The sequence below is a fragment of the Nycticebus coucang genome, chromosome 7 (assembly GCF_027406575.1).
Source record: "Nycticebus coucang isolate mNycCou1 chromosome 7, mNycCou1.pri, whole genome shotgun sequence".
In the NCBI taxonomy this organism is placed as follows: domain Eukaryota; kingdom Metazoa; phylum Chordata; class Mammalia; order Primates; family Lorisidae; genus Nycticebus; species Nycticebus coucang.
Window position 1 is genome coordinate 34,996,092 of NC_069786.1, and position 27,104 is coordinate 35,023,195.

At 36.9% G+C, this 27,104-nt stretch overlaps 1 protein-coding gene across 1 annotated transcript in view; it reads right to left on the reverse strand.

Moving 5' to 3' along the window:
• LRP1B (LDL receptor related protein 1B) overlaps positions 1 to 27,104 on the reverse strand; it is a 2,318,354-nt gene that overhangs the window by 932,578 nt on the left and 1,358,672 nt on the right. Inside the window, exon 21 of the mRNA XM_053597274.1 lies at positions 23,102 to 23,284. Within this exon, the coding sequence (XP_053453249.1) occupies positions 23,102 to 23,284 (183 nt within the window). The remainder of the gene's footprint in view (positions 1 to 23,101; positions 23,285 to 27,104) is intronic.

Consider the following 27,104-nt stretch of genomic DNA (forward strand, 5'->3'; position numbering starts at 1 on the left):
GAGTTTTTCAAAAGTCCAGTGGACAGTTTTAATCCTTTTGCCACTGTGGAAGTGGAGTTTGATCAAAAGTTTCTGAGTGAGTTTACTTTTGTGGTAGAAGATTGGGCTGGTCATTATGGAGGATAGGTCTGAGAATATCCTTAAGTGGTTGTTTGGTTATGGCAAATTTCTTCAACATATGAATGTCATTAAAGTATTTAATTTCTCCATCATAAATGAAACTCAGTTTAGCTGGATACAGAATTCGGGGTTCAAATTTGTTTTGCTTTAGAAGATTAAAAGTCGATGACCACCCTCTTATGGCTTGAAAAGTTTCAGCAAAAAGATCTACAGTCATTCTTATGTTCTTCCCTTTGTAGGTAATGGATTTCTTACGTCTGGCTGCTTTCACAATTTTCTCCTTCATATTGACTTTAATGAAGTTAATTAAGATATGCCTGGGTGATGTCTTGTTGGGATTGAGTTGTGCTGGGGTTCTTAAAATGTCTGATATCTGAATTTCAGAATCTCTTAGCATGTCTGGAAAATTCTGTTTCAGAATTTCATGGAGAAGATCCTCTGTGCCCAGCGAGGCCACTTCATCAGTTTCAGGGATTCCAATGAGGCATATATTACCCTTCTTCAAATTATCCCAGAGCTCTCTGAGTGAATGATCCATTTTTGCTGTCCATTTCTCTTCCTCTTTGAGAGTTTGGGAGCATTCAAAGGCTTTGTCTTCATTGTCAGAAATACTTTCTTCTACTTGATCCACTCTGTTACTGAGAGATTCTACTGTATTTTTCAGATCTTTGTGGGCTGTAAATTCTTGCTTCAGTGCATCAAAATCTTTGGTGGTTTTGTCTTTAAATTCGTTAAATTCTTGAGACAACTTTTGAATTTCTCCTTGAATTTCTAATTCTGACCTTTGAATTGCTGCTTGAATTTCTAATTCCAAATTTTCCTCCATTCTATTAATCTTGTTTGTAATCCAAATTCTGAATTCAATTTCTGACATCTCGGCCAGCTGTTTATGAATGGGATCTTCAGTTACATCTGCCATATCTTTCCTTGGGGGGGATTACTGTATTCTGGTTATTCATGTTACCATAGTTTTTCTGCTGATTCTGCCCCATGATTGTTTTACACCATTTGATTTTTCCCCTGGAGCTTTATCATGGACCTGTACAGTGCTATGGCCTGAGAAACTGGGGACCTGTTTGGTGTGGTGGGGCTAAGTGGTTCTGTCTTGTTTTCAGCTGGTCTCCGTTCTACCCTAGTGAAACAGTTACTCTGGGTTGAAGTCTCAGCTGTGCAGAAATAGCAGCAATTAAGTCACTCTGCCCCCAGCAGGCAACAATTGGAAAAGGAAAATCAAACCTTCCTAAAACCACACACCCAGGGCACCACCTGAATAGTCCTCAGGCAATTGGCTCAGTTCAAAAGGTCCAAATCAACTGTCTCAGTCAGCACCTGTCTCAGGTGGGAGAGTTTAAAAGGTCTCTGGCAACTGGGTCACAGGGGTCTGGTGACTACTCTGATATGGCTTGCTCCAGTGCTGTGTGGAGTTTGGAGGAGCCACCCAGCAAATAGATCATTCTGGGAAGGTTGATGCCTCCTTTCCTACATTGCACCTCTGTCACACCTAGTCACTTTTATTCCCACAGGGCTTTGGCTCAGTTGCCTGTAGTGAATAGATACTCCAGGTTTGCACCTGCCTGTATCACAAGGAAATCTATTTCTGATCAGCCAGGTGTCTGCGCTCTGCCTCTATCTAGCAGGGGGATGTGATGCCTGACAACCTTGGGTGCTTGATGGAGTCTGGGGGATGTTCACTCAGTTCCAGCCCCGCCCCTGTTTGATGTTTCTGACAGAACAGAACAGAACAACTTTGCGGGAATTTGTTTCTGTCTGTGCTAAATTCCCCTGCAGAAGAGAAGCTGTTTTGAGTTCCCAGAGCCTGTACCTCAGGCCCTGTCTTTGTTCCTGCAGGTTTGTATTCAGTTACCTGTCAATTCTAGCTTCTTGTCTTCCTTTGTCCCCGGAGGACTGGGTGCAGCTTAGGCTCAGTAAAGCCGTCCTCTGGGTCAACCCTGCCCTGGGAACTTCCTGGGTCTGTGTGTGCGTTTCTAGTCCCCTCACTCCACCCAGGCCAGTACCGCCTCAGGGAAACCCTTTACTCATGGGGCTGCATTTCTGTCCCAGATCTGTTCCGTGGTGGTTGCCACCTGAGTAGATGCCCAGCCTCCTCTGGTTGCCCTGGGAGACAGGGGCTGTGGCTTCTGAATATCTGGGAGTGAGCCCTATTGTTGGTAAAAGACGGCTGCTGCTCTGCGCCTTGCGGCACCACTGCTCCAGTGTGGTTCCCTCTCAGCTGACTATCCTCTCCTCACTCCTGTGCCCCAGAGTCAGCACTGACCAGTTGCAGTTTAGGCACTGTCCACACCCCTCTAGAAATCACCCAAGAATCTGGACTCCTGGGGGAGTGAAAGTGGAGGGGAGTGCTAGGAGCTCAGCCTAGAGTTGCAGGTAGAGAATATATACAGTTTTATACAGTTTTTTGCCTGGCAGTAGAATGCTGTGGCACCATAGTAGGGGAGGTAGTTCCAGTTTTTAGAGGGTTTCTCCTATGGTGTGTAGTGGGAGGACCTTTGAACTCTGCCCGTTTGTTTGTGGGGCACTCTGAGCCATTCTCATGGGAGAGGGGACTCCTGTCCACTTGGTGATGGATTTTGTACCTTTTGTTTGTATCCTTGGGGTTACAGCTCGCCTCAGGGGGGTTGATGTGCGTTCTTCAACCTTCTCTCTTTGTGCAGTTCAAATCCACCAAGTTACTTGCTAAATTTCTTCCTTTAACTCTCCTTCTGGACGGGAGCCTCTGTGGAAAGGTGGCTTCAGTCAGCCATCTTGTCGCCACCCCCAATATATATATTTTTTACTTTAGTAATGGTTGTGCTAATTGGAATAAGGTGGTAATCACTGAGGTTTTCATTCGCATTTTCCTGATGGTTAGTGATGTAAACATTTTTCCATTTTTGTCAGCTATTAGTATATTTTCTTTTGAAAAAATGATGCCTATTCATGTCATTTGCCTGCTTCTTAATGGTTGTTTTTTTTTTTTTTTTTCTTACTGAGCTGTTTGAGTTTTTTACATATTCTGGATATTAGGCTTCTACCAGACATATAGTTAGTGAACATTCTGTCCCATTCTTTAGATTGTCTTCTTAATCTTCTTATTATTTCTTTTGTTGTGCAGGTTTTAATTTAATGAGGTCCCATTTGTCTATTTTTCTTCTATTGCATTTGCTTTTGAGATAGTAGATATAAATTCTTGCCTAAGCCTATGTCCAAGAAACTTTTTTTTTAAGTTTTCCACCAGGATTTTATAATTTCAGGTCTTAAATTTAAGTTTTTAATTCACTGTGATTTAATTTTTATAACTAGTGAAAGCTAGGGATCCAGTTTTATTCTTCTGCATATGGCTATCCAATTTTCCCAGGACTACTTACTGATTAATATGTCCTTTCCCCAGTGTATGCTTTTGTTTGCATTGTTGAAGATCAGTTAGTTGTAGGTATTAGGTTTTTTTCTGGGTTCTCTATTGTGTTTCATTGAGCTATGCATCTACTTTTATGTCAGTACCATGCTCTTTTGGTTAATATAACCTATAAACAACTATAACCTGAACTACAATTTGAAGTCAGGTAATATGATGCCCCTAGGTTTATTCTTTTTGCTCAAGATTTCTTTGGGAATTTGGGCTATTTTTTTGGTTCTTCATGAAATTTAGTTTTGTTTTCTTCAAATTCTGTGAAAAATGATGTTGATATTCTGATAGGAATTGCATTGGGCAGTATGGTCATTTCAATAATATTGACTCTTCTGATCCATGAGCTTGGGATATTTTTCCATTTGATGTGTCATCTAAAATTTATTTCATCCATGATTGTATTTCTCTTTGTAGAGATCTGTTATCTCTTTGGTGAAATTTACTCTAGGGGTTTTATCTTTTTATTTTTGTAGCTATTGTAAATGAGATTGAGATCTTGATTAGGTTATTGTTAGTGTATAGAGATACTGTTGACTTTTGTACATTCATTTTATAACCTGAGATTTTCCTGAATTCATTTATCAAATCTAGTAGTTTTTCCAAGAGTCCATAGGGTTTTCTAGGTATAAAATCCCTTCATCAGCAAATAGAGATAATTTGACTTCCTATTTTCCAGTTTGTGTGCCCTTTATTTCTTTTTCTTTCCTAATGGCCCTGAGTAAGAGTTCAATACTGTGTTTAAGAGAAGTGCTGAAAATGGCCATCCTTGTTTTTATTCCAGCTCTTATGGGGGATATTTTCAACTTTTCCTCATTAATATCATGCTGGCTATAGGCTTCTTACGTATGGCTTTCACTATGTTGAGGTATGATCCTTTTGTGCTGAGCTTCTTCAAGGATTTTATCATTAAACTGTGCTGGATTTTACTGAATGCTTTTCTGCATCTGTTGAGATGATCATGTGGTTTTTACTTATAATTGTTTATGTGGTGAATCATAATTGTTGACTTGCATATGGGAAACCATTCTTGAATACCTAGTATGAAACCCACTTGATTATGGTGAATTTGCTTTTTGACGTGCTATCAGATTCAGTTTGCTTCATTTTGTTGAAGATTTGTGCATTTATGTTCGTTAGAGATATTGATGTGTAGTTTTCTTTTTTATGGTTGTATCTTTTTCTGGCTTTGGACTCATAGAATGAGTTGGGGAGGACACCCTCTTTTTCAATATTTTGTAACATGACTGGAACCAGTTCCTTTTTTGTGAATATGGTAGAATATGGCTGCAAATCCATTTGATCATGAACTTGTTGTTGTTGTTGTTCTTGGGAGATTTTTCAAAATACTGATTCAGTCTTGCTACTGATTATTGGTGTAGTCAGAAGTTCTTGTTCTTCCTTGTTTAATTTGGGCAGTTTGGATGTTTTCAGGAATTCATGCATTTTCTCTAGTTTTTATTGTTTGTGAGCATATAATTTTTCATAATGTCTTTAATAATCTTTTTTCTCTGGCATCAGTTATCATGCCTGCTTTTTCCTTTCCGAATATATTTATTTGGATCTTCTCTCATCTTTTCTTGGTTTGGCAGTAGTGTTTTATCAATTTTATTTATCTTTTCGTAGAATCAGGATATCTTCTGGCAGGATATAAAACTTTTGGCTGGCAGGAATATTTTTCTTTCTTTCGGTACTATGAAAATGCCACCCCATTCTTGCTAATTTTAAAATTCTGTCTTCTACTTCAACTTTAGTCATCATGGTTATAGTATGTCATAATGAAATATTTCTTGCAATGTGTTTGCCTGGGGATAGGTGGGCTTCCTATATCTGAATGACTTACCATCTTGCTAGTTGTGGGAAGTTCACATCAATTATTTTCTTAAAGTTTTCTAAACTTTTTATTATTATACTGGTAATTTGTAATTGGTCATTTCATGTATACCCCAGTCATTTTGAAGGCTTTGCTTATTCTTATTTATTCTTTGTTTTTTATTTTCATCTGACTGGATTATTTCTAAAGTCTTCATGTTTTGAGTTTCTTTCCTTTTTTTTTTTTTTTTTTGTAGAGACAGAGTCTCACTGTACTGCCCTCGGGTAGAGTGCCGTGGCGTCACACAGCTCACAGCAACCTCCAACTCCTGGGCTTAAGTGATTCCCTTGCCTCAGCCTCCCAAGTAGCTGGGACTACAGGCGCCCGCCACAATGCCCGGCTATTTTTTTGTTGCAGTTTGGCCGGGGCCGGGTTTGAACCCGCCACCCTCGGCATATGGGGCCAGTGCCCTACTCACTGAGCCACAGGCGCCACCCATGTTTTGAGTTTCTTTCTTCAGCTTAAGCTAGTATGGTTTTGAAACTCTTGAATGTTTTTGATAATTTTATCAATGAATTTTTCCACCCCAGAATTTTTGTGTGTTTTAAAAATAAAATACCTATCTCCACAGTAAATTTCTCATTCATACCTTGCATATTCTGAATTGATTTTCTAATTCCTTTCTATTGGTTTACATATTTCTTTTGCACCTCATTGAACTTACTTAAAATCAATATTTGGAATTGTTTATTTGGCATTATGAGGAATTTTTTTTAGATTGAGATTTATGGCAAGACAATTGCAATGATCCTTTGGTAGCACCATATTCCTTGCTTTTTCATGGTTTCTTTGTCCTTCCATTGATATCTACTAATCTGATGTAGCTATTACTTCTTCCATTTTAAAAAGTTGTTTTTGTAAGCAAAAATTTTTTTTTTCCTGAAAAAGTACATATGTTTTTGGCTCAGTAGGACACACTGACTGTGATTTGGGTTGCCTACAGTAGTGTAATCTTTGTGTGACTTCTTGGGCAATGCACAAGGTCAGTGGTATCAGTGACTTCTTGGTCACTTAGGCAAGAATTATAACTGAAAATTTTGCTGGAGTCTTGAACACCAGCAGAGCCGGTCTTTAAGCACCAGTTGTGGAAGCAATGGCCTGAGTATATCTGATTTTATGGGTTGTAAGGCTGCTGAGCAGTTGATGTGCAGTAGCAGTGTAGAGGTGCCCACTAGGCCCCAAGTCTGTGTAGGTGTTACTGGTAGCTTCAAGGGATCAAATGGGCAAGATCCCTAGTTCCACAGCTATCTGTAACAAGAAGTATTTTACCAAGTGTGCTTGGGAGATCTTGGTCTCCCCTGTCCCTTCCTGGCCAGATGGCAACTGCAGCCATGTCACTTTGAACTTGGCCTGAAGGCAGAGTGAAGTCCAGTGTTAAACTTTCAAAAGAGCACCAATAATAGGCTTGCAATCAATGCAGGTAAGGCCCCTTCAGGCAAGTGTATGTGAAGAGGTACAGTCCACACACACTTACTCTCTCAGGACCCTGTATCAGGGCAGTGGGAATATCCTAGCTATTTGTAGGACAGCTTAGGCATTCCTGTTCTTCCTCAACTGTGTGCCTCTGCAGCCATGTTAGCACTGACTGAGCTTTGGGGCAGGGCTCTGTCCAGCTATATATTTGTAAGATATATCAGACCACAAACTATGGGGCCCTAATCAGGCAGTGTAGGCAAGATGCTGAGAGGAATACAACTTTCTCGAGAGTCTGTTCCAGATGCATGCTGAAGAACCTGGTTTCCTTGGCCCTGTCCGTCCAGGCAGGGGCTGCAGCTATGTCAGCTTAAAGTTAGCCCAAGGGTTAGGATCTATCCCAGTGTCTAATTCTCAACATGATACCTTGGATTTACAACCAGAAAAGCTGGGGCCCCATCCAGACAACCAACATGGGCAAGAAACTGTGGAGAATGCTACCTGCTCTATAGCAGGGCAGTGAGAACCTTACCACAGATACATTGAAGAACCTGGGCTCCTCTATTCCTTTTTGGAGTTGTATAGAGGTTTCAGGTAACCTGTGGTTACAGGGTATTTAGGCCTTGATAATACCTGCTGCTATAGCCTCAGATGACTATAGAATTCTGTATGAGTTCTCTTTCTGAAGCAAAGTCTCTGGGCAATCTCTAATTAGTTTCCAATGCCTGTGTGGGTCAGGGGTTCTCTTATAGCCAATATTGTAAAAGCTCATGTTGGAGAGTGAAGCCCCATGGGCTTCTCTCTTATTTTCTCCATGCATCTAGGAGCTTCTCCTGGCTGCTAGCCAGGCTTTAACTCGTCAAGTTGCCAGGAGCCCTCTCCTCACTTACTTTTAGTGCTTCCCCTAGGTTCCTTGGTGAATCCCCGCATTATCTTCTAGAACTGTTTGAAAGTTGAGAATCTTCTTGCTATTCTCATTCTCCATAAAAGAGGCACATGCTAGCAGTGTCTAAGGCATATTGATTTTGTAGTATCTCTTGTCATTAGTCATGAGTAATTCATTTTGTAATGATTGATTTTGATGACTTTTTTTTAGAGATTGTTTTCTTCATGAATTTCAGAATTCTATCTTGTAATCTCATATTGGATTGGAATTTTTACTTTCTGTTTGACTTTTATACTTTTACTCATCTCTGTAAAAGATGAAAACTGTCCTTTTCAGTTCATCACATTATTTCCAGCACACTTGGTACATAAATACATTACATATGGAATATATACACATTCCATACATACACATGTACGGAATTCTATCCTAAAACAATATTGGATTTTTATCAGATTTCATTTCTAAGCCAGACAGAAGTTTGCATCAATTGCCATGGCTATGTCCTGTCGTCTCTTTAAGCACAGGACTTCATTTAAATAACCAGCTCAGACAGCAACTAGCAGCAATATATATGCTTTTCATTCTCATTTTAAAAGTGAATGAAGTTTCTTTCTAGTTTTGATTTCAAAGTGAGCCTGGCTCCAGTCCTCACCTTCATGTGGCACAACTTTCTTTCCTGGTATCTCTAATATCTGAAAACCTGTTCATTTCTGGTAGCCTCTATACCCAACTAAATCAGGCACCCAGCTTCAGCCCAGCTCATCCTTTGATATTCTGCTTTATTTCTATTCCTCAGATATATGTTTCATATGTTAATAAGGAAATATTACTCTAATTTTATCCTGTTGTATTTTATAACTTGTATGTGTTTTAGTAGCAGAGGGTTCTGTATATAAACTTAAAGTCTCAAATTCATATTTATTTCTCTTTCATTGTCATAATTACATAAGAGTAGTTGTGTTAAAGCACAACTATTACTAACTAGTTTCTGTACTGATAGGCAATAGGTTGTTTCTAATTTTTGCTATGAACAATAAAATATCGCAATGAATATCCTTTTGCAGATGTAACTTTATGCAATTCTACTCTTATTTATGTGAATTTCTAGAGGAGGGAAAGCAGGTCAAATTTACGTTCCTACAAACAGCAAGAGAGTTGATTTTCCTGATAACCTTGCTTCATTGTGAAAGACCAACTTTTTTTCTTGTCACAATCCAAAAATTGCATTTTTGAGTTACTTTTCCATGGTTGTTGGACTTAAAGTTTCCTTGCCTTCTTCCTAAACTATAATACAACTGGTATTTGTTGATCTGAGGTGTGAGAGAACATGGCAGAAGGCACTTCTTGGTCAAGGATAGGTCATTTGATATTAGAAATTCGTAAATGTTAATATTTATATTGTACTTCATTTCCTTCTTAAGTAGAAAATTTAAAAAGCTTATTAATGTATCTACATTTGAACACTAATAGACAACAATTTATGTATGAAAGAAAAGCTATTCTAACTGCCAAATGTAAATTGATTACCCTGAAAATTTTTAAATGTTTAAGCTAGCATTTAAAAAAAAAAAAAAAACTTTGAAAATAAACATAAATTCTAGAGTGAACATCCTGGGTTGTTTATAGGTTTTTTAAGTTTGTAAACTGAGACTTTATGAGAAAGGTGGAGAGAGATTACCAAATGGAATCCTCAAGTCTCCCTGCAAGAACACCAAATTGTATAATTACATGTATTCACACATGAATGTATTCATTCATTCTTCTTGGGGAACGTGTGCTTCCTCACCACAGGTGCTGGGCAGAAGAACCACTGCAACACTCATTGGCACACCATTGTAAAGCTGGCCCACATCTACCGAAGTCCTCTGCTCTTCTGTGACTCAGAATTGGAGAGCTTTGGGCCACCATTGCACAGTGCCTCGTGTACATGCTCCATCTGTGCTGGCCACATGCCTGGTGTCTCTGCTGTGAACCTGCTGTCCCTGCTGAGGAGCTCTGAGAGCCCCTCCCTCAAGGATCTGTGAGGGCCAGTGGCCCCTAGGCTGCCCCTCCCCAAAACCTGGTGCCAGCTCTGTAGTCATTTGCTGTTGGCAGAGACACCTCAGGGCTTGCTGGGCCCTGGGTCAGTGGCAGAGTTCTCGCAGATCCCGCAGGGAGGGTTCATAGCCCCTTGACAATCTTTCCTGCAGAGCTCTACGACTTTAACTGCCTGACATGTGCCATTGCCACTTAAGATTTCATTTGAACAAAGGGTCTGTGGCTAAAAAATCCTCATAACACCCCAAAAATAAGGTTGCTCACCTCACAGAACATAGTTTTAGCATGATATTACAAGTGGGATTAAATACTGTCTGAATGATAGTCTTGCATGCCTACACCACCTTTCTTCCCACTCTAGACAGTACACCATAAAGAGAAAATCTGCTTTGGGGAGGGAGAGTGGAGTATGGAACTTTGCATTGGAACTCAGTGCTGTCCTGTTATGGTGGAACGTAATATAGGGCAGAATTCCTCCAGCACCTATGGAAGGAAAATTTAGATCAGTTGTGGGCAAGAAGGTCATTATCAGCCCCAGTGGGAAGAGCCTGAGTCTCAGATAGCTCTACCGCTGGCTACTAAAGTGGCCTGTAGCCCAAAACAAATTTGACTGGCAGCACACAAACATTCCAGTCCTTGGGCAAGCCCTGATGCTGCCATGGTCTCAGAGGCAGTGGACTTGGTTGCATGTGACCTAGTGTGGAACCAGCTATGGTGGTTAATGGAGTCACACACATTACTCTTCCCCCAACTACAGGTTAAGCAGCTCTAATAAAGACTTTTTTTAATTAGGGAAAGAAATAAGAAGAGCACAGAGGACTTTATCTTGAAACTTGAGTACCAGCTTGGCCTTACAGAAGTAAAGAACCAGGCAGATCCATAAACTACCAATTCTAGGCCTTTGATTCTTTGTCATGCTGAATGGAGAAAAATTAAAAGCTTTTTTCTACATCTACAGCTAATTTTTCTATTTTTTGTAGAGATGGGGTCTTGCTTTTACTTAGACTGGTATTAAACTCCTGAATCTGATCAATCCTCTTGCCTCAGCCTTCTAGAGTGCTAGAATTATAGGCTGAGCTACCATGCCTGACTAGAATCTTATATTTAGAAAACCTAAAAACTTCAGAAAAAAATTATTATAATTGATGAACAAATTCAGTAAAGTTATAGAATACAAATCAACATACAAAAATCAGTATTTTAATGGTGAACAATCTAAAAAAGAAATGAAGAAAGTAATTCCACTTATTTTAAATAGTTAAAAATAAAATAAAATTCCTAGGAATAAACTTAACCAAAGGAGTGAAAGATCTCTGTAATAAAAACTATAACACATTGATTAAAGAAATTCAATGTGGCACACACAAAAAAGAAAGGATATTTCATGTTTATAAACTGAAAGAGTTAATACAGTTAAAACATTCATATTTTCTAAAGGAATCTGAAGATACGATAATCAATATCAAAATACCAATGACATAGTTTGTAAAAATTTATATGGGACTATGAAGGACCCCAGTAGAAAAGCCCTCGAGCAAAAAGAACAAAGTCGGAATGATCAAATTACTCCCTTATAAATTATACTACAAAACTAGAGAAACCCAAGCAGCAAATACAGTCATAAAGGACATTCATATAGATGAATATAGCAAAATAGACAACCCAGAAATCAATCTACACAATTTGTAGTTTCTGATAACTCATTTTGACAAAGGTGCCAAGAACATACACTGAAGAAGGACAGTCTTTTCAACAATTATTGCTGGGAAAACTGGATCTCCGGACCTCTATCTCTTATCATGTACAAAAATCAATCTAATGAATTAGCAACTTAGATCTAAGACTTATATCTAGAAGAAAACATTTGGAAAACACTCCCAGATACTGGTTTGCATAAATATTTCTTGAATAACACTTCGAAAGTACAGATGACTAAAGTAAAATAGACTAATGAGATCCAATCAAGCTAAAAAGCTATGTACATCAAAGAAACCGAACAACCCAGTGAAGAGACAAGATATAAAATGGAAAAAATATTTTCTGGCAAAGGATTAATAATCAGATTATATAAGGACCTCAAACAATTCATTAGCAAAAAAACAAATAATTTGAGTAAAAAATGGGCAAAGGATCTGAATAGATATTTGTCAAAAAAAGACATACAAATGGCCAACAGATATATGCAAAAATTCTCAACATCATTGATCATCAAAGAAATGCAAATTAAAACAACAGTTGATAATTATTTCATCTTCACTAAAATGGTTTTTATCCAAAAGACATGCAATAACAAATGCTGGTGACAACATGGAGAAAGAATGCTTATACACTGTTGAGAATGTAAATTAGTACAGTCACGATGGAGACTAGTATGGAAGTTCCTCAAAAAACTAAAAACAGAACTACCACATCATGGTATAGTACATATAATAATACTATTGCTTGGGTATATTCACAAAGGAAATTAGTACGTTGAAGAGATATTTATAATCCAATGGTCATTACAATAACTATTCACAATATACAAAGATATAGAGTCAACCTATGTATCCATCAATAGTTGAATGGATAAAGAGAATGTGGTACATATACACAATGGAATATTATTCAACCATAAAAAAATAGAATAAAATTCTATCATTTGCAATGATGTGGATTGAACTGGAAGACATGTTATGTGAAATAAGTTAGGCACAGACACAAAAAAATCACATACCCTCATTCATACATAGGAACTAAAAAAATTTGAACTTATGGAGATAGAGAAGAGAATGATGGTTACTAGTGACCAGGAAAACAGTTGGAATAGGGTAGGGACAAAGTGGGGATGGTCAATTAGTACAAAAATAGAGTTAGAATGAATAAGATCCTGTATTTGGTAGCACAATAGGGTGACTCTAGTTAATGATAATTTATTGGATAATTTAAAATAACTAAGAGACTGGAACTGGAATGATCCTAACACAAAGAAGTGTTAAATTATTAAGGTGATGGATACCACAATTGCCCAGATTTGATCATTACACATTGCATGCTGGTATCAAAACATCACATGTATCTCAAAAATATATATTATATATGCTTAATAACTACAAATGAAAAGTTTAAAAATCTTACACACACACACACACACATATATATATATTTTTGAGACAGTCTTACTGTTTTGCCCTGGGTAGAGTGCCATAGTGTCATAGCTCACAGCAATCTCAAACTCTTGTGCTCAACCACTCCTTTTGCCTCAGCCTCCCAAGTAGGTGGGATTACAAAAGTCTGCTATAATGCCTGGCTAGTTTTTCTCTTTTTAGTAGAGAAGGGGTCCCACTCTTGCTCGTGGTGGTCTTGAAGTCCTGAGCTCAAGCAATCCACCTGCCTCAGCCTCCGAGAGTGCTAGGATTACAGTCAGGAGCCACCATGCCTGGCAAAAGTCTTATAATTTAACATAAAAGGAAAATACCAAAAAAGTTATATATGTATAGCTATATTAATCCAATATTTATATTTGTGATTCATTTTAATGCCTAAAATGTTCATTAAAACACTATTATAAATATACATATGAATATATATTATGACTCTTCTAAAGTTAAATACTTTGTGGTTTATTATTTCTAATCATAGATTAAATTAAAAGCATTTATATACCTAAATTATTACCTTTCACATTTCCTTATTAAAGTGAAATATAAGTTTTGTCACATTAATGCTTTCTTATACTAAATTTTAGTTTGACTTAAAATTATTTATTATAAACATGTTATGTTTATAATAATGTTTTTATAAGATATTTTTATAACAATATCTTAAATATATAATCCAAATCTCAAATCCACACACATAAAAATATCTCTTAGAATTCAATTCTCCAAAGCTAGCTAGCCATCCTCATCATACTTCAGATTTATTTTTAAATTGAGCCATAGTCAGAGGAAGCTATTTCAGAAGTGTTCACTGCAAAATATTAATAAATACTATAAAACAAACTACAGCACTTGGAATTTTTTATTAAATTTACTTAATCCTATTCTTTATTATTTATATATTTTCTATCTATTGAAAAGTTAAAACCAGTTTTTACTAATGTATAGCTTTTAGAACTTACACTGCTATGAAAATCTTTATAATTTTTCTTCGTATAGAGATTGTGGTCTAGTGTATGTTTCAAATCTGAATTTGCTTATGTTTAATATCATAGTCAACTAGTTTAAACTCAAGATTTTAAATGTCAGTTTACATTTTGCTTTAAAATAACTTTGCCAGTTTCTTATTCATATATGTGTAAAGAATATTTAGCTGTTATATTAGAACACTAACATGATCAGGCAAATGCCAGAAGTCATATGGGAAAAAATATACACAATATAAGTTTTGAATTGTGTTAATCTGAGTGAAATAACTGGGTATTTGGCATTAGAATAAGCATATTAAATAAAAACCTATTCATAGGAGAGATTAAAGATGGCGGTCGAGTAACAGCTTCCCTGCAACTGGGAACAGCGAGTCTGGGGAGACAAGACTCCAGGAATCTCTGGCCAGTGTGATCTGCCTATAATCATCCGTTTGAGGATACGGGAGCCAGCAAGGGACTTCTGGACCCTAAGAGGAGGGCAAAAACAGTGGAAAACTGGCAAGTGGTTGTGTGTGTTCGATTGACCCAATCATGCTGGCAACCGTAAGTACAAGCAGCAGTGAGACTGCAAACCAGAAAGTCCTTACTTGTGAACTGTTTTGGTGTTCTTGGACTTGGCACTCAGTTGAACTGCCTTGGGGAGAGCTTGAGCAGAAGTGTGGAGAACTTTGGGCATTGTCTGGGGCCCCAGACTGAGCCACTAAGCTGGGCGCAGGAAGCCATTGTGAAATAACTGCCCTGGCAAGCTCTGCCCTCAGGGTCTCAGAGCAAGGATTGGGCGGGTCAAAGTAACCTACTGACTGAGCAGCCTACAGGCATTGACTGAGCTGCCTTACAGCCTTAATCCTTAGGGGCAGAGTGAGACGGTTTTGGCACACTGGAGCCTTGGGTTGTAGCCCTGGGTAGAGTGCCGTGACGTCACAGCTCATAGCAACCTCAAACTCCCGGGCTTGGTGCCGCCCAGACCTCATAAGAGCTGTGCAGCGACCACCGGCTGGTGACCTGTACTCACCGGGCCTCTGCATTCCCTGAACAGGAACTGTGGGAGCCACGCAACCCTGTGTCCTCCCTCCTGTGTCCTCCCAGCTACCACACTAGCCCGTTCATCTCGACAGGGACTCTGGTAGCTGTGTGCCCTTTGGAACCCTCCCTGCCTCTGCACAGAGCTCTTCTCCTGAGCAGAGACTGCTGGAGACTTGGGCTCTCTATGCCAAAGTCATTGGGTGCCTGGCACTCCCAGAACCGTGCGCACCACCCCCAGCCCTGTTGCTGGATACAGGTGTGTCACAAACCAGAGCTGCTTCCACAACCAGAACTCCCTAGCTAGAGAAGCCCCAGAGGAACTACACAGGGTCACTCCCTACAAAGATCCAGCAACAATAGAGTGATCCCGCTGGGGTCTAATCTTGGAGAGACACCTCCCCAACTCTGAGGACAGCCAGAGGCAACGGTGAAAAACAATCATGAGGCAAAATCAACAGAAAAACTCTGGCAATATGAATAATCAGAGTAGATCAACTGCCCCAACAGCACAAGACCCCATGCACAAACAAATAGCTGAGATGTCAGAAATTGAATTCAGGATCTGGATAGCAAATAAGATCGAATTAGAATTCCAAAAGTTATCTCAAGAATTCAACAAATTCAAAGACCAAATGACCAAAGATTTTGACACATTGAGACAAGAAGTTGCATCCCTCAAAGATCTGAGAAACACAGTAGAATCCCTCAGTAACAAAATGGAGCAAGCAGAAGAAAGGATTTCCGACATTGAAGACAAAGCTTTCAAAGGCTCCCAAACCCTCAAAGAAGAAGAGAAATGGAGAGCAAAAACAGACCACTCTCTCAGAGAGCTTTCGGATAATTTGAAGAAAACCAATATTCGTCTTATTGGGATCCCTGAAAGTGATGAAGTGGCTTGACAAGGCACAGAGTCTCTTCTCCATGAGATTATGAAGGAGAACTTTCCAGACATGCCAAGAGATTCTGAAATTCAGATAGCAGACAGTTTCAGAACTCCAGCATGACTCAACCCAAATAAGACATCCTCCAGACACATCATAATTAATTTCACTAAAGTTAATATGAAGGAGAAAATTCTGAAAGCTGCCAGATGAAAGAAAACCATTACCTACAACGGGAAGAATATCAGAATAACTGCAGATCTCTCTGCTGAAACCTTTCAAGCTAGAAGAGGATGGTCATCGACTTTTAATCTCCTAAAACAAAATAACTTTCAACCCAGGATCCTGTACCCAGCTAAACTGAGCTTCATTTATTACGGAGAAATTAAATACTTCAACGACATTCACATGTTGAAGAAATTTGCCATAACTAAACCAGCTCTCCAGGACATTCTTAGACCTATCCTCCATAAAGACCAGTGTAATTCTCCACCACAAAAGTAAACCAACCCCAAAAATTTCTGATCAAATTCCAATTTCCACAGTAGCAAAAGAATTAAAAATGTCCACTGGTCTCTTGAAAGGCTTATCAATACTCTCAATTAATGTGAATGGTTTAAATTGTCCTCTAAAGAGGCATAGGTTGGCGGACTGGATACAAAAACTCAAGCCAGATATCTGCTGCATCCAAGAATCGCATCTTACATTAAAAGACAGATATAGACTCAAGGTGAAGGGATGGTCATCTATATTCCAGGCAAATGGAAAGCAGAAAAAAGCAGGCACTGCAATCCTGTTCGCAGATGCAATAGGCTTTAAACCAACCAAAATAATTAAGGATAAGAATGGAAACTTCATATTTGTTAAAGGTAATACTCAATATGATGAGATCTCAATTATTAATATTTATGCACCCAACCACAATGCACCTCAATTTATAAGAGAAACTCTAACAGACATGAGCAACTTGATTTCCTCCACTTCCATAGTAGTTGGAGATTTTAATACCCCTTTAGCAGTCCTGGATAGATCCTCCAAAAAGAAGCTAAGCAAAGAAATTTTAGATTTAAACTGAACCATTCAACATCTGGACTTAACAGACATCTACAGAACATTTCATCCCAAAAAAACTGAATACACATTCTTCTCATCAGCCTATGGAACATACTACAAAATCGACCACATCCTAGGCCACAAATCTAACCTCAGCAAATTTAAAAAAATAGAAATTATTCCTTGCATCTTCTCAGACCAGCATGGAATAAACGTTGAACTAAATAACAACAGGAACCTGCATACCTATACAAAAACATGGAAGCTAAACAACCTTATGCTGAAGGATACATGGGTTATAGATGAGATTAAGAAGGAAATCACCATATTTTTGGAACAAAACAACAATCAAGACATGAATTACCAGAACCTATGGGATACTGCAAAGGCTCCTAAGAGGGAAATTTATAGCACTGCAAGCCTTCCTCAAGAAAATGGAAAGAGAGGAAGTCAATAACTTAATGGAACATCTCAAGCAACTGGAGAAAGAAGAACACTTCAACCCCAAATGCAGCAGAAGAAAAGAAATAAACAAAATCAGAGCAGAATTAAATGAAATTGAAAACAAAAGAACTATACAACAGATCAATAAATCCAAAAGCTGGTTTTTTTGAAAAGATCAATAAAATAGATAAACCTTTGGCCAACCTAACCAGGAAAAAAAGAGTAAAATCTCTAATTTCATCAATCAGAAATGGTAATGATGAAATAACAACAGACCCCTCAGAAATTCAAAAAATCCTTAATGAATACTACAAGAAACTCTACTCTCACAAATATGAAAATCTGAAAGAAATCAACCAATACCTGGAAGCACGCCACCTACCAAGTCTTAGCCAGAACGAAGTGGAAATGTTGAACAGGCCTATATTAAGTTCTGAAATAGCATCAACTATACAAAATCTCCCTAAAAAGAAAAGCCCAGGACCAGATGGCTTTACGTCAGAATTCTACCAAACATTTGAAGAAGAACTAGTACCTATACTACTAAACCTCTTCCAAAATAGAAAAAGAAGAAATATTACCCAGCACATTCTACGAAGCAAACATCACCTTGATCCCCAAACCAGGGAAAGACCCAACAAGAAAAGAAAATTATAGACCAATATCACTAATGAATATAGATGCAAAAATACTCAATAAGATCCTAACAAACAGAATCCAACAACACATCAAAAAAATTATACACCATGACCAAGTCGGATTTATCCCAGGGTCTCAAGGCTGGGTCAATATACGTAAATCTATAAATGTAATTCAACACATAAACAAACTTAAAAATAAAGACCATATGATTCTTTCAATTGATGCAGAAAAAGCTTTTGATAATATCCAGCATCCCTTCATGATCAGAGCACTTAAGAAAATTGGTATAGAAGGGACATTTCTTAAACTAATAGAGGCCATCTACACTAAACCCACAGCCAATATCATATTGAATGGATTTAAATTTAAATCATTTCCACTTAGATCAGGAACCAGGCAAGGTTGCCCATTGTCTCCATTGCTCTTTAACATTGTAATGGAAGTTTTAGCCATTGCAATTAGGGAAGAAAAGGCGATCAAGGGTATCCACATAGGGTCAGAAGAGATAAACTTTCACTCTTCCCAGATGATATGATCGTATATCTGGAAAACACTAGGGATTCTACTACAAAACTTTTAGAAGTGATCAAGGAATATAGCAATGTCTCAGGCTACAAAATGAACACCCATAAATCTGTAGCCTTTATATATACCAACAATAACCCAGCCGAAGAAACAGTCAAGGACTCTATTCCTTTCACAGTAGTGCCAAAGAAGATGAAATATTTGGGAGTATACCTAACAAAGGACGTGAAAGAGCTCTACAAAGAGAACTATGAGACTCTAAGAAAAGAAATAGCCGAAGATGTTAACAGATGGAAAAACATACCATGCTCATGACTGGGAAGAATCAACATTGTTAAAATGTCCATACTGCCCAAAGCAATATATAATTTTAATGCACTTCCTATTAAAGCTCCATTGTCATATTCTAAAGATCTTGAAAAAATAATACTTCGTTTATATGGAATCAGAAAAAACCTCAAATAGCCAAAACATTACTGAGCAATGAAAACAAAGCAGGAGGAATCACGCTACCAGACCTGAGACTGTACTATAAATCCATAGTGATCAAAACAGCATGGTACTGGCACAAAAGCAGAGAAGTAGATGTCTGGAACAAAGTAGAGAACCAAGAGATGGATCCAGCTACTTACCATTATTTGATCTTTGACAAGCCAATTAAAAATATTCAGTGGGGAAAAGATTCCCTATTTAACAAATGGCGCTGGGTAAACTGGCTGGCAACCTGTAGAAGATTGAAACTGGACCTACACCTTTCACCATTAAGTAAGATAGACTATCACTGTATAAAAGATTTAAACTTAAGACAAGAAACTATAAAAATACTTGAAGAATGTGCAGGGAAAACTCTTGAAGGAATCCGCCTGGGTGAATATTTTATGAGGAGGACTCCCCAGGCAATTGAAGCAGTATCAAAAATATACTACTGGGACCTGCTCAAACTAAAAAGCTTCTGCACAGCGAAGAACATAGTGAGTAAAGCAAGCAGACAGCCCTAGGAATGGGAGAAAATATTTGCAGGTTATACCTCCGATAAAGGTCTAATAACCAGAATCCACAGAGAACTCAAATTCATTGGCAAGAAAAGAACACGTGACCCCATTTCAGGGTGGGCAAGGGACTTAAAGAGAAACTCCTCTAAAGAACACCGACGCAAAATCTACAAACACATGAAAAAAAGCTCATCATCCTTAATCATCAGAGAAATGCAAATCAAAACTACTCTGAGATATCACCTAACCCCAGTAAGCGTAGCCCACATAACAAAATCCCAAAACCAGAAATGTTGGCGTGGATGTGGAGGAAAGGGCACACTTCTACACTGCTGGTGGGAATGCCCACTAATACGTTCCTTCTGGAAGGATGTTTGGAGAATACTTAGAGACCTAAAAATAGACCTGCCATTTGATCCTATAATTCCTTTACTGGGTTTATACCCAGAAGACCAAAATTCACAATATAACAAAGACATCTGTACCAGAATGTTTATTGCAGCCCAATTCATAATGGCTAAGTCATGGAAGAAGCCCAAGTGCCCATCGACCCACGAATGGACTAGCAAATTGTGGTACATGTATACCATGGAATACTTTGCAGCCTTAAAGAAAGACAGAGACTTTACCTCTTTCATGTTTACATGGATGGAGCTGGAACATGTTCTTCTTAGCAAAGTATCTCAGGAATGGAAGAAAAATTATCCAATGTACTCAGCCCTACTATGAAGCTAAATTATAACTTTCACGTGAAGACTATAACCCAACTATAGCACAAGACTATGGGGAAAGGGCCAAGGAAGGGGAAGGGAGAGGGGAGATTTTGGTGGAGGGAGGGTAATGGGTGGGACCACATCTATGGTGCATCTTAGAATGGGTACAGGCGATTGCACTAATGTACACAGCTATGATTTAACAATTAAAAAAAGAAGGAAAAAAACCTATTCATGCAGTCAATAATTAATTAATTTAACATTTATTTATTAATTTTCAATTATGTTAATATGTTTCAAAGATACAATTTCTAAACTTAAAATCACATTTTTTTCTAGCCAGTAATACCAGCATTAAGGCTCTTCATGTAACAATGGAAGAGAATCACCTAATGGTAAAAATACTGAGGAAAAAAGAACTTTTTTTAATATTGTGTCAGGTTAAATGAGGGTACAAAGAATTATGTTATACCATTTGCATTTGTTTGGTAAAGTCCTTATAATTGCATCCCACCTACAAGAGGTGTGACGTACACAGTAACTTTGTGCCCTTTAAGTGGGAGTACACCCTCTACCCTCTCTCCTCCTGTTTCCTAGTTTCCTGGCTTCCTCATTCTCCTGCCCTCCCCACCCCCCACCCTTGAATGGATTTGAGTTTTTCTCTTATGTGGGTATTAGACCATCTGTTGGCTTCAAATTAGGATCGAGTAGTAAATTATCACAAGAATGAAGAAACAAGAATCCAATGTACAGTGATACCTTCAAATCTCACCTTAATCCGTCCCAGAACCCCATTTGAGTTCCAGATCATTCAAGTTGCAAGACAATTTTTTTCCCTTCAAAATAATAAAAACTGAGCTTATTCTACAAACTTGAATTTTCAAAATTATTTTAACAGTAAATACATTGGATTTTAAGGTAAACTATTAATAAATAATAGTATTTGAATAAAAATGTAAATTAATGAAATTAAAAATATGTAAACTTAAAAATATAAAGGCCTGTTTCGTCACAATAGAACTCTTCATTCTAAACATACCCCTCACTGTTCACAAACTCCTTAGACTCCTTTACAAACTTTTTGGCTGCTTCCAAATTAGAACTGGCAGCCTCTCCGTGCCTAACAACACTATGGATCCCAGTCTTTTAAAGTTCTCCAACCACCCCCTACGGACTTTAAACTTATTTTTTTGAACACTAGTATCAGGCATGCCTTTTCACTAAATCATCCTGGAGCACTTGGCTTTCTCACAAATTATCATCTCAGAAATCACATCACCAGCCAGCTGTTTTTCATTAATTCAAACTAAGAGGAGTTTTTCCATCTCTTCTATACTTTTTGTTCTCCTTGAGGTCAGTGTCCTAACTCCCTTTGCCACATCAGTTGCTTTGAAAGCTTATTAATTTTTTCAAAATTGTACAAACAATTGATTTAGACATCCTGAACATAATGGCAAGATCAGTCACAGGTGTACCACTTTCATGCTTAGCTATAAGACTCTTCTTAACTTCAATTGTAGCTCTAACACCTATCCTCTTACTCTTATTTTCCTCACTATACTTTTTAGGACCCATGACGAATGCACTTAGTTGTTATAATATTTGAAAAACCACAAAACAGGTACAAAAACATAAAATTAGCAGCAAAAATCACACAAGATGCTTTCACTACAGCTTCCACTATGATCTGAATGACAAAGCCTCTGGGTGGCCCCAGTGCTGGGGAAACAAAGGACAAAACCACACAATGTGCTAGGAGTTCTGGATTCCAAAGCAGCAGTCAGATTTCAGGCAAAATTTGCTCAAATTTTTGGTTCAGATTCCAACTTGTTTGAGTTCTGGGGCATTTGGATTCTGGGAGGAATACGGTACTCAATTCTAGTATGAAAACTAACTCTTCATGAAACACTATTCCCTTGCAAGGGACGGGCCTCAGGAGTATTTATTTATCTATACTTATGTTAACTTGCATCAATTTTTTAATCTTTTATTTGCATGCTTAATTGTAAGTGAGAGGCATGTTTAAGAAAAGAAAAAAACAATGACTTTTTAAACATTGAAATGCACATCAGCCTGTGTTTTCCGAAGTGTTTGCTAAGTTTATAGCTGTGATAACTTTTCATTTGTAGTTCTTGGTTGGAACACTTAAAAGGGAGCAGAGGAATCACTAAGAGCTCATTATTAAACAATTCAAAAATAATTTCACATTAAAGTCAAATTCCAGAGATAATTCAAGAATCTATCCTGAAATCCATAGGAAATACTTCCCATAGTTTATTTGGATAATGATTCCAACCATTTTACAAATTATACTACAATAGTTAATTCTAATCTATTTTTCTCTAAGCATCAACTCATCATCAGGTATAAAGAGTAAAATAAATCAATGTATCATGTTAACCAGAATCCAGCATGTGTAGAAGAAAAATATATATGTAGGAAAACAAAATAGAAAAGCCATAATAATGAAAATAATCATAGCTTCAGAGACTCTTAAAATAAATCAAAGGTTTGAATTAGAGCCCCACCTTCTTCAGAATGGAATCAAGAAATAGCACAAGAAATAGTAAAATGTAGGAATCCAGTTGAAATAAATGTATATAATTCTATCCTTTCTTTTTTAGTCATCTTTATTTAAATTTTAGGGTAAAGGTTTATCTACAGACAGAGGAATGTTGCTTACAGGCTTAACCTGCTTGTCTCTTTTTTGACTCTGAAGTTTCATACTCTAAAGCCAAATTGCCTGGTTCAAAACCTCAATTCTGACATGCTGGCTTTGTGAAATTGGCCCATGGATAGTTCTCACAAAATGTTAGCTATTATTATTGTTAACATTCTATGTGAGTAAACCTATCAGAAATTTAAAATTACTTTCTATAAAGGTTACATACAGATTGAAGATGGGCTGAAAGAATTCTACATTGTGTAAGCCCAAATAGATGGTGAAACCAAACATTTGCTTACCTGTACTCGAACAGGAAAACTTAGTTTTGTGATCACACAATCGTATGGTACCACTGCAGCCTTTTTCATCACTACCATCTTCACAATCTTTCTCTCCATCACAGCGCCACAGATCCGGAATGCAATTTCCATCAGGGTGGCATTGAAATTCATTCCCATTACACCCAGCAGGAGAATGAATCTCTTAATTTGAAATAAGAGAGAGGCAGAGGGGGCAAGATGGAGAGAAATTATTATTTTACTTAATGGTATTTTTTCACTTTTTTTTTTCTTTAGGCATTATTATGATGTTAGAGATAATTTGTTTTTACTTTAGTTATTAATATTTAATAGCTATAATACACCACAATATTCAAATTCATTAACAAAACACTAATAATTACAGAAAATGGTATTGCTTGCCTCCCCTAGAATTTCTGAAAGTGTTATATATACATTAGAAAAGAGCAAATAAGATAAAATGTGGATATTTGTTGTGGTTTTAGTTAGTGCCTCAAGAATGCTATCTTTGAAGAGCTTTTCTCTAAGACACATGAATGAAGTCACACATTCTACTCTTAAGATATGATTTTGGTCGATTTCTTACCTTTCTCTAGGTAATTTCTTTGAAATTAGAGTCAAATAACCAAAAACTAGTAAATACTTTCTGTCTGACAAAGTCTTTGAAGAATAACATACACACATTTGAAAACAAAAAAACCCCAAGTAATAAAAACAGCTTCCTCAGGATGTAAGATTTTAATTTTCTAACACAACTGTTACTTTTTTTTAATTAATAATTCCTTCATGATGTGTACACTAAAGGCCTAGAATTTACTGCTATATAATTCATCTATGTGACAATAAAACCATATTTACCCCCTAAATCTACTAAAATTTTAAAAAAGGGAAAAAAGAATTATTATTTTTTACATTTTAAATTTAACTTTCTGTATCTTTTTCTACTGAACTTTCATCATTATACATTTTATGTGTGTATCAAAACATCACATATACCTCAAAAATATGTACAATTTTTATATATCAATTCAGAAATCAAACAAAATCATACAAAAGCCAGACAACAATATCTCCCATAATCTGGTAATTAAAAATATAGAATAAATTCTGTAGGTAAACATAAATAAGAAATTTCCATATATCCCAACATTTATATGGAAATAAAATGTTGGGATATAGATGTTGTACAGTCTAATAATTGAATAATATGAGTATCATCAGTAAATTGAAATTTGCTTTAATATTCTAATATTATGATATACCATGGTAACTAGTTTCTAAATACTATTGATAAAGGGTTCCCCCATTCAAGGCTGGACAGGGGACCCCAGTTTTCTGAGGCTTGGGAAGGTTAATGAAGGGAACATCCTGACCTTTTGCCATGAGCTGGAGCTACATTCATTTGTGTGTTGATAGCAATCATTAATGTTGAAACGTGTTTCCATCTGCCATGTCCTGGCCAAGTGTAATACTCAAGACCTAATACCCCTTAGATAAAGAGCCCATGTAGAGACTTCCCAGTAGTTCCTTCCCCCTGCCAAAAGCTCTGGTGCCTTTACTTCTTCTGTATTCCTTTCTAATTCCTAATAAAATCCTATCTTGCCACTGATCTGTGGTCCATGGGTTCATTCCTTGAATCTCTGAGACCAAGAACCTATGGAAGAGTGAAATTTCAGTAACCCTATCATAAAATAAAGATCATATATATATATATATATACACACACACATATATATATCTACACATATTTTTGACCAAAGTTTTAACGTAACAAATTTATTGTGTATCTGTTACAGCTGTGTCCAGAAATTAATCTATAATTTATTTATACATTAATCCATAAAATTATGATAAATTTAAAGCAGGTTCATTTGAGTTTCTTATTACCTTACTTATGTGTTAAGATTAGATTCATTTAAGGTCAAAGCTAATAATAATACTAATATCATCAAAGAGATTACTTAATCTTTTGAGTCTTCTATTTTCAGCTTGAAAGTAGAGAGGGTTGTTACGAAGAATAAGTTAGGTATCTGTAAATGATTATTTTAACTAAAAAGTTTTGTTGTTATTTTTTATAATATAAATAGTTCAGTTCTTAATTACGCTTTTTCTTTTTTAAAAGATTTTCAGCAACTATAACCTGTCAGGTAACATAATATTAAAAGATGTACAAGATAGACATGCCTTTACTTCCTAAATATTACTAATGCAGTAACAACGAAATGATAGATAACCACGACAAAGTGCCCCTGCTGAAGCAAGGGTAAAATACTATTGGTAGAAAATAGGAGGCCCAACTCATAACCTGTAGGACAAATTTTTGAAAATAACCATTGCTAAGAACATATACAGGAATAATATCACACTCCACAGAGAAGGCATAGAGTTTGGCTTGCTTTGAAGCCCTTTCTAAAAACTGAGACTACATTTTTCTACTTTTCTAGCCATCTGACTTTTTTTCTCTTCATTTTGCCTTTATGACTAAACAAAATACATACACTCAATAAAGATGGTAGTCTGTGTACAAGCTGAAGATTATATGGAATGTGATACAGTGATTTTCCACCATATTTATTTATTTATTTTTTCTTTTCTTTTTTTTTTTTATTAAATCATAGCTGTGTACATTGATATATTCATGGGGCATCATTCACTAGCTTCACAGATCGTTTACCAAGTTTTCACATATACCCTTGTAAGATGCACTGCTGGTGTAATTCCACCATATTTAAATGAGTATCTGCAGAGTGTCTGACATAGAAGAACATCTGTGGGTTCAATCAATCACAGATCAAAAATATTTGGAGGTGGTGCCCATAGCTCACTGAGTAGGGCGCTGACCTTGTACACGGAGGCTGGCAGGTTCGAACTCAGACCAGGCCAGTTAAACAACAATGACAACTGAAACAACAACAACAAAAAAATAGCTGGGCATTGTGGCAGGTGCCTGTATTCCCAGCTACTTGGGGCTGAGGCAAGAGAATTGCTTAAGCCTGAGTTTGAGGTTGCTGTGAGCTATGATGGCACAGCACTCTACTGAGGGTAACATAATGAGACTCTGTCTCAAAAGAAAAAAAAATTGGAAAAAAAAGAAATAACAATACAGCAATAAAAATAAAAACAATTAAAACAGCTATAAAGTTCAACAGCCATTTACATATCAGTTTCATATTGAGTATTATAAGTAATCTAAAGATGATTTAAAATATATGGGAGCATGTGCATAGGTTATATACAAATACTATGCTTCATTTCAAGGAATTGATTGTTTAAATTTTATCATCAGGGGTCCTGGAACCAAACCCCAGCACATACTGAGGGGCAACTGTATGGCTTACCTGTTACAGTGGTAAGGAAGTATTTTGAGACTGGTTTCATAAATAAGATATTTCATAACAAGATATTTTCATAAATAAGATACTGTAAAGTCTTTAAACCTAGGATATAACTTGAAAATTCTTTATGATATCAATATTCAAGAAGAAAAGTAGAAAAACAAATAGACTTCAATAGCCCATCCAGCTTTGTAGATAATTTCATGGTGAAAAGGCCAACTTCCATGTGGTAGTGAAACAGCTTATGGTTCCTTTTCCCAATTAACTGCTTGAAAACAAAACTAAACAAACCTTGGCTGAGATATATTTTATAACCTGTAGTGTGAGTTCAACCACACACACATTTAAAAATTATATTTCAAGTAACTGTCACTTAGCGATTCCAAATATTTAATAAAGAATGGAAGTTGTAATCTACTGATTTTTCTATATTCTCTAAAATAAGAGTTGAAGACTGGCAGCTCATATGTCTTAATTTTTATTTATTTATTTATTTAGATCATGTATACATTAATGCATTTATGGGGTACAATGTGCTGATTTCATACAGAATTAGGAACGCTTATCACACTGGTTAATATATACCTCCTTCGTTTACTTAATTATTGTGTTAAGACATTTATACTCTATACTAATAGATCCGACATGTACCCTTGCATTACGCACCA